The 7,532-nt window shown below is 44.7% G+C and overlaps 1 protein-coding gene across 1 annotated transcript; it reads left to right on the top strand.

Annotated features, from left to right (window-relative positions):
- Positions 1-485: 485 nt before the first annotated feature.
- On the top strand, positions 486-6,178 carry LOC111151853 (leucine rich single-pass membrane protein 1). Its single transcript, XM_022510068.1, has 3 exons — positions 486-609; positions 2,309-2,437; positions 6,048-6,178. The coding sequence occupies exons 1-3, from the start codon at positions 486-488 to the stop codon at positions 6,176-6,178; spliced, it is 384 nt and encodes a 127-aa protein (XP_022365776.1).
- The last annotated feature ends 1,354 nt before the right edge of the window (positions 6,179-7,532 follow it).

Genomic DNA, 7,532 nt, shown 5'->3' with positions numbered 1-7,532 from the left:
TAATACTCTCTTCTCCCCTCAGAATCTTTGGGCCCGAGGCTGACTAGCTTAGTTTTATTTTTCTATATGTTTATACATACTTTTCTTGGGCAAACGATTTGAGGCATTTCACCAGAATATAAACAATGTAATAAAAGAAAAAAATATTTTAAAATAACTTAGAAAATAAAAAAAGGAGGCCCGGGGAAAATAGAACTGAGGAATCAGCGGAGGAGGGGAAGGATATTCAGAGAAGCAAGGTATAAAGGGCTCAGACTGGGCCACACACTTGAGTCTGAGCTTCCTGGCAAGCCAGGCAAAAAGAGTAGATACGAAGTTGTCCCCACAAGGAAAAATTTCCTTCTGGACAAGCACAGCTCTTCTAGACCTTTGGCTGAAAGGAATGTATGTGGAGGGTTCTTTATGAGCCTGTGGCCTGTGGTTCTTGTGACGGGGGCTCCTGGGCCCAGCCATCTGCTTCATGTCACTCTTTTCTTCCAGGAACAATGAATCATTCCCAGGACATAGGCCCTGGAGGCATGCCTGAAGACAGAAAACTTTATATTGTGGATTCCATAAACGACTTAAACAAACTTAACCTCTGTCCTGCGGGATCACAGCACCTGTTCTGTATGTGCGCCCTCCCAGGCTCGGTGGCTCTTCCTGGCTTCCAGGCCACCTAAAAATAGCAAATGCTAATCTGGACCTGGGGGTGTGGGGGGGGCAGGGTGGGCATTAGGAACAGCTCAGTGACGGAAGTGCTATTTATTATTAGGCAATTCTTGTTTTTGTTCTTTTAATACTTGCTAGGTGTAGGGGCTTTCTTGGCTCCTAAGCAAGATTTGGAATCTGTCTTCAAGGGTTCTGAGACTTTCCTGTGGAGTGTCTCTCCCAGGAAAGTGTTGGAGGCTGTAGGTCTTCCAAGAGGTTTGCTCCTCCCTCTGGGCATCTGTTGCACCTGCTGGGGACACCATCCACATCACCAGTGGGGCCCACTTCCCTAGAGAGCTCTGACTTCATAGTGGATTCCTGGAAAATGCTCCACACATTCCTCCAGCTCTTAAAAAGGCATTAGAATTTTATTGGGCAAAGAAATCAACTTAATTTTCTACTTACAAATTACAAATGGCCCCAACTAAAGGCTTAAGAAAGGGGGGGGGAGCAAAACAAAAATCTGCTAAATATTAAATGTAGACTTTATTCCCTAAATATTGTACACGAGCTCGATCAGATCATTCTGAGCCCCATTTTTCCAGCTTAAACTGTGACATTAAAACACAGGCCTTAATTTTCCACTGGCCATTTGTTCCATTCCCGTTCTAAACTCTGACTGTCCCAAATTTACACCTATTATTCCCCTTTTCCATCCTTCCTGAGGTCTTGCTTGTTTCTTCATTTTAATGCGTTTGGGTTTTCACCTGCCTTTACTGGGTCAGTCTCAATAGACACAGGTGTTTCGATGCCAACTTATCCCATCGCTTTGATTAGGAAGCAAAGGTTGTTGTAGGGTGACTTGGCTCAGGACACAAGGCACTCACCCAGCTACAATCAAGTAGCACCCTGTGTGGGACTGATGCCAAGGAGGAGAGAATACAGAAAGGAAGTCATTAGTCTTCCCAAGTCTATTTCTTAATGAATTTACTTTGGGTGTCACTAGGCACACGGGCCTTACAAAATGATGGCCGCATGCAGACACTTCATGCTCTGGCGGACCCAAGCTGCCTTAAAAGCATGGTTGCAGTCTCAATTTAACTTCAGAACATTTAAAAGAACCTTGTTTCCAGAGCAGCTTGATCCCAAAGATGCTTCTAAGAGACGAAAATACATTGGAGCCATTTTTCTGCTTAAATGGATGTGGGCTTCACTGATGACTCCCATGATGCAAGGAGACATCTCTGTCTTTGGGTGACATCCCAGAGTAGTCTGCCTTCTGCTTAGAAGAGGTGTCCCAGCCAGCTGTGTTTTACTCCTGGTTCACACTGGCGGAAGGTGAGACAGAGCCTCCAACATTCTGAGCCTTTAATGTATGTAGCTTCCTCTACCCAGCCCAGGAAAAGCCCTGGTCCTGCTCCTTCAGTGTTAACACCATCTTCAAAGAACTTTCCAAAGAGATTCCTTGTTTTTTGAATACCAATGTTGAAGAAGGTAAAAAATTCACAAAGACCACCAGCCCAAAGGCATTCTTAAAACCTAAGTCACTCTCCAGGGCGATCACTGGGGAAAACGGGTGTATCCCTTACTCACACTCTAATCATGGGGACAGTTCAGGTCTGTGGACTAACCATCTGCAGAGGAGTTTTTGTCATTGTTTTTGTTTGTTTCCTATCAGCCCTTGAGGAGAAAATCCCGGATGTTGGCACTAACTCAGGAAACGGAAGTCATAGTCTGTTTTTTATGGGGCTGATAATTGTGCTGATTGTCAGCCTGGCACTGGTTTCCTTCGTGATTTTTCTAATAGGTAAGTACCACCGACATGTTCTCATTACTCAAAGGCTCTTACTTCATGGCTGGTTGTTTAACTTTGTTCTGGGTGGAGTCGTGCTTTTTGGCACTCACAGCTCTGCTGAAAGAGGTTGTGCGGTGGCCCTGAGTGAGCCCTGCGGCTCCAGGAGGATCGTGGGGACACAAGCCCATGGTGCCCAAAGTTCACAAACACCTCCTAGGACTTTACTCTCTTACTTGGAGTCCCTAGCTGTCAAATGGCCGGCGGCTTATCCTTGGTGACTGTCGGTTTTCTTGGTCCAGTGTAAAACGGTTCTATTAAATTCAGGTCTGTAGCAGGGCTCTGCAGCCCCCCCCCCCCTCCCCCGCCGACCTGGGGAGGCAGTGTTAGGAAGGCAGTAAGACCACTTCTTTCCTGTCTGATGGTGCCTGGGCTCTCCTCGCTGCCCTGCCTGCTCTCAGCCTGGGCTTGACCTCTCCCGTGGGGACCTGGGCTGTCCCACACAGCTCCTCAGCTGAAAGACTGCCCCACGCCCTCAAGCCCACCAGTGTTCTCTCACAGCTAACCCCTGTGGGTCATCACTCAGGATTTTTTTCAGCTTCCTCCCAGCCCCGAGAGAAGAGTGAAAGAAGCCCGAGTGGAGGGAGTCATCTTTGACACCCTTTCCCCCTGGATCCACCACACTGTCATTCTTTCTGCCCTTTCCTACTTTGCAGGCCGTGTAGCCTTTGAAAATCTGCATTGAGAAGTGGAGCCCATGTCTTTGGAATGCCCTTAATTTAAATTCATTCAGGATTAGAGGTAGGGCTGGTGGATGGGGGGAGACAGGTGGGCAGAGGACGTGACTCTTTGATAGCTTCCCACCCTTTTTTCCCCCAAACTCCCTCCTTCCAGCTAAAAGGTTTTTATCCAGCCTGTAGGTGGGGGCAGGTGGGGAGGCATCATGTTTAATCGCTTCTCTCTCGCCCAGCCCTTGCCTTCTTGCACTTAGAAGCTGCAAGGGCAACCTTCCTGACAAGGTGCCCTTGTATCTGACCGTCGGCTGGATGTGGGTTGTTCCTGAACCTTCAGGACCATAGAGAGCCTATGGATTACCTTCTGACATGTTACACCAACAAAAATGAATGCTCCAAATATCATTCTGCCACACCCATCTGGGACAGTGACTGAGTTAAACTACCATGCCCAAGGTCCACAGCTCATAAGTGCCCAAAGACTCTCCCGCCCTACCTCAAAGAGCGTGACTTTATCAGCATCCTTATAAATATGGTTTATTTTATATTTGCTGCTGGTGTTTTATATTGAGGGCAAAGTCATATTAACAAGTGGAAGAAGACATGAATAAAGGATGTCTTTATTGGGCAGTTGCTCTGTGCCAGACACATAAATTCATTATCTTAATTTTTACATCTTGAGGTAGTATTTAATATTTCTATTTCATCAATGCAAGACTAAGGTCCAGAGAGTTGACCTCTCCATGTTTACCCTGCTAATCAGAGGCAGAACCAGGATCCAAAGCCTCATCTGTCTGGCTCCAGAGCTCCCCTGCCCTCCATTTCCTGCATTGAAGTAATAAAGTAAGGACTTCCTCTGGTTTTCAGACAAAACTTAACTCAAACTAAGACCAGAGTTGGCACAGGCATCTTGAAATGAACTTGGCCTGTGCTCCTCTTTAACAAGGAAATCTTTTTGCTCTCAGTGGGATTGAGTGCAGATTTGTAACCTTTCTCTGAAGTGGAAGAACTTGTATTCTTTAAAACTCTGGTCTTTTTACATGAGAGAGAAGGCTTATTTTATGCCAATTACTTTCTTATTAAACCATGGGGGCTTGGGACACCTGGGTGGCTCAGTCAGTTAAGCATCTGCTTTCGGCTCTGGTCATGATCCCAGGGTCCTGGGATCGAGCCCCAGGTTGGGCTCCTTGCTCAGCCAGGGCATCAGGTTCTCTTTTTCCTCCCAGCTTGTGCTCTATCTCACAATCTCTGTCTCTCTCTCTCAAATAAATAAATAAAAATCTTAGAAAAAATAAAACCCCAACAACGGGCCTTAGGTTTTTGTCATAATCCCTCTCCGTAAAAGGAATAATAGCTAGGGTAGATAACTATGGATGCCTCTGGTAGCAGTTTCTAGTGGCCAGGCAGTGTGTTCCTGAGAATACTGGGCACATAGGATGTTATTAAGTGTTGCCTGAAGAAAAAAAGGATCCTATGGTCAAACGCACCTGAGAATTGCTGAGTTAAATAATGCTCTTTTTTTTTTTTTACCCTCCTCTGAGTTTCCAAGGGGCAAGTCAGTATATAATGTTTCTGTAACTTTTTTGCACATGCAACCCTTTTTTTGGGGGGGGAATTTAATTTGGAATCAGTGTATTGTGGAACACAGTTAAGCCAACATGGCTGCTGCTTCCTTCTCTTTGTGACTAATGTTCTAGGAGGTTCCCAAGAGGGGAAAGTGTCTCATGTGTTAGGAATTTACTTCAGTTTCACATTTTTCCCCAGAAGCAAGTGGTATTCCATCTTGCTCTGCAGAAAATCTCAATTAAGATCCTTCCTTCAAGTTTTGGATCATAATTCATCCAGCGTAATTTTTCAAACATGGGGAAGAAGCAGCTTCTGAACAATAATTTGTCCCAAGCCTGGAAGGGGAAGCTCTAATGTCTAGTTTTCCTCCCCATATTAGTTTATTCACTAAGCCTCGTGGCATGTTACCACCATTATTTCCTGACCGATACCTTGGAAAAAACTTGCCTAAAATGGAAATCAAGAAGCTCAAATAATAAGTGTGGATTTTGTGCTGCATTTCCTGGAAATTTTAACTCTGATCAGCAGACCTAAGTGTGTTCCGTTCTGTAGCTGACTTTATCACCAGGAGTTTGGTTTATTTTGAAAATATTGTCTCTGTTCTCAGGATGGTCTGAGGGGAATTCTTATATATTCATTTATGCGCTGGTAATCCAGAACCAGCAGAGCTATGTCAAAAGAGACCAAAACCCAGGGGTGCCTGGGTGGCTCAGTGGGTTAAAGCCTCTGCCTTCAGCTTAGGTCATGGTCCCAGGGTCTTGGGATCAGATCATGATCCCAGGGTCCTGGGATCGAGCCCCACATCAGGCTCTCTGCTCAGGGAGCCTGCTTCCTCCTCTCTCTCTGCCTGCCTCTCTGCCTGCTTGTGATCTCTGTATGTCAAATAAATAAATAAATAAAATCTTAAAAAAAAAAAAAAGACCAAAACCCAGAAAACCTCATTTCCTGATGAGGAGCCAAAAACCTTCTGAGAAGAGGTCTCTGAAAAAGACAAAGTAACAATCACTTCCCTGACATGCTCATAATGAGACATGCTGGTGGTTTCCCTTGGTTGCTCACGGTGATGTTTCTCAACCAAAATCTGTGCGGAGCTTCCAAAGGTAGTCTAGGCTGGCCCCAACAAATTGTAAAAATAATCCACTTGGTAGATAACTTTAGTCTTAAGCAATTCCTCTCCCGGGCAGCTGGGCTGCCTGGGAGACTGGAGCAGGGGACTGGCCAAGGGGTCCTTTCAGCACTCAGCTAAGCACCAACACAAGGCACTAACCAGTCCTGACGGAACAGCCTGGAAACCAGTGTAACACAGTCTGTTTTCTATTTTGAAGTTCAAACTGGAAACAAGATGGATGACGTGTCAAGAAGACTAACAGCTGAGGGAAAGGACATAGACGATCTTAAGAAAATCAACAGCCTGATTGTAAAGCGACTCAATCAACTGGACGCTGAACAAAACTAAAGAAATGAACATCTAAATGCAGCTGCTAACACCGGAGCTTCGCACTTGACTGGGTGTAGGCAGGGTTATGAACTGAGCATGCGCATTTCTGCAGGCAACAGACTATCTGATTCGGATCCCAACCCTGGGGCCAACTTTCTGCTGCAGGGTTGGGAGCTACTCCAACGCAAAGGGCCATGGGGGTACTATGCAGAAAAGGGCTCATTTTATGCTAGGGTCCTTCTGCTTCATTGGGGTTAAGCGTGGCTGACATGAAGGAGAACCAAAGGTTAGCAAGAGAATTCGGCTCCTCACCTACACCTTCTCTTACAAAAGGAGCTTTGTCATCAGAATAAGTTCACTGAGCCAGTGAGGTTCATGGCACCTCAAGCACGCTTATGAATTCCTGTGACAGCTTGATGAATCCAGTGAATTATCTGTATTCAAGGGAACCAGGTGATGACTCTTCTCAAGAAAAGAAATTCTGCTCAGGTGATTAAACTCTGACTCATACTTTTCCAGGGACAGGGGCTGGGCTGACTTCAGAGCCAGTTGCCTTCTGGTATTTGTTAGTAGTACTGGTATGTGTATGGTAGGGTGGGAGTCAAAAGAGAGAGCCTGAGTTATTTAACCAATGTTTATTGAGCTCTTTGTGCAAACCGTCTATCTACTTTAGAAGAGTTCACATTCAACTGGGGAACAAGGGAAATGTATGGTTATATATATAAGTTATATAAGCTTTGTTGGCTTCCTTTCTCATGCAAAAAACCCTCAGTGTTCTGCTGATTAATTTTGAAGAAATCTGATAAGTTTGTGGTCTTTACTAAACTACAGGAGGAAATTGTATATTTGGAATATCTGGAACCTGCCCTGTTTTAGCTCAAAAGGTCAGGTACACAGTTTGTGATATGATATGCTGTGATATAAATGAGCTTAAAAAGCATGTGAGTCTTAGAAAATCTTTTATGTAATGCAAATATATTGTGCAAGTTTATTGAAGAATGCATTGCAATTCTCTCATTTTGGGCTGATGAAAACCCTGTCATTAACTATTAAACACAAACACACATGTTTACATTTTACAACACTAGTTGATGAAATAAACACAAGACATTTTACTTACCTATTTTTGCACTCAAAAGCATTTGTCCTGCATACTCGCTTCTTAAAATTGATAGATATCGTATAGAACATTTTAATAATCTAAAATTTGTGTATACTGAAAATTATTACTGAACTGTTGTTGGGTTGTGGCAAAATAATTTATCAGGAAGGAGAGAGATGCAGGGCTCAATCCCAGGACCCTGAGATCATGACCTGAGCCAAAATCAACAGTTGGATGCCCAACTGACCGAGCCACGCAGGCGCCCCTTTC

Source organism: Enhydra lutris, unplaced genomic scaffold, assembly GCF_002288905.1.
Source record: "Enhydra lutris kenyoni isolate GAN:26980312 unplaced genomic scaffold, ASM228890v2 scaffoldscaffold27, whole genome shotgun sequence".
Classification (NCBI taxonomy): domain Eukaryota; kingdom Metazoa; phylum Chordata; class Mammalia; order Carnivora; family Mustelidae; genus Enhydra; species Enhydra lutris.
Note: the sequence above shows the minus strand (reverse complement) of the source record. Positions and strands in the feature narration are given on the sequence as shown.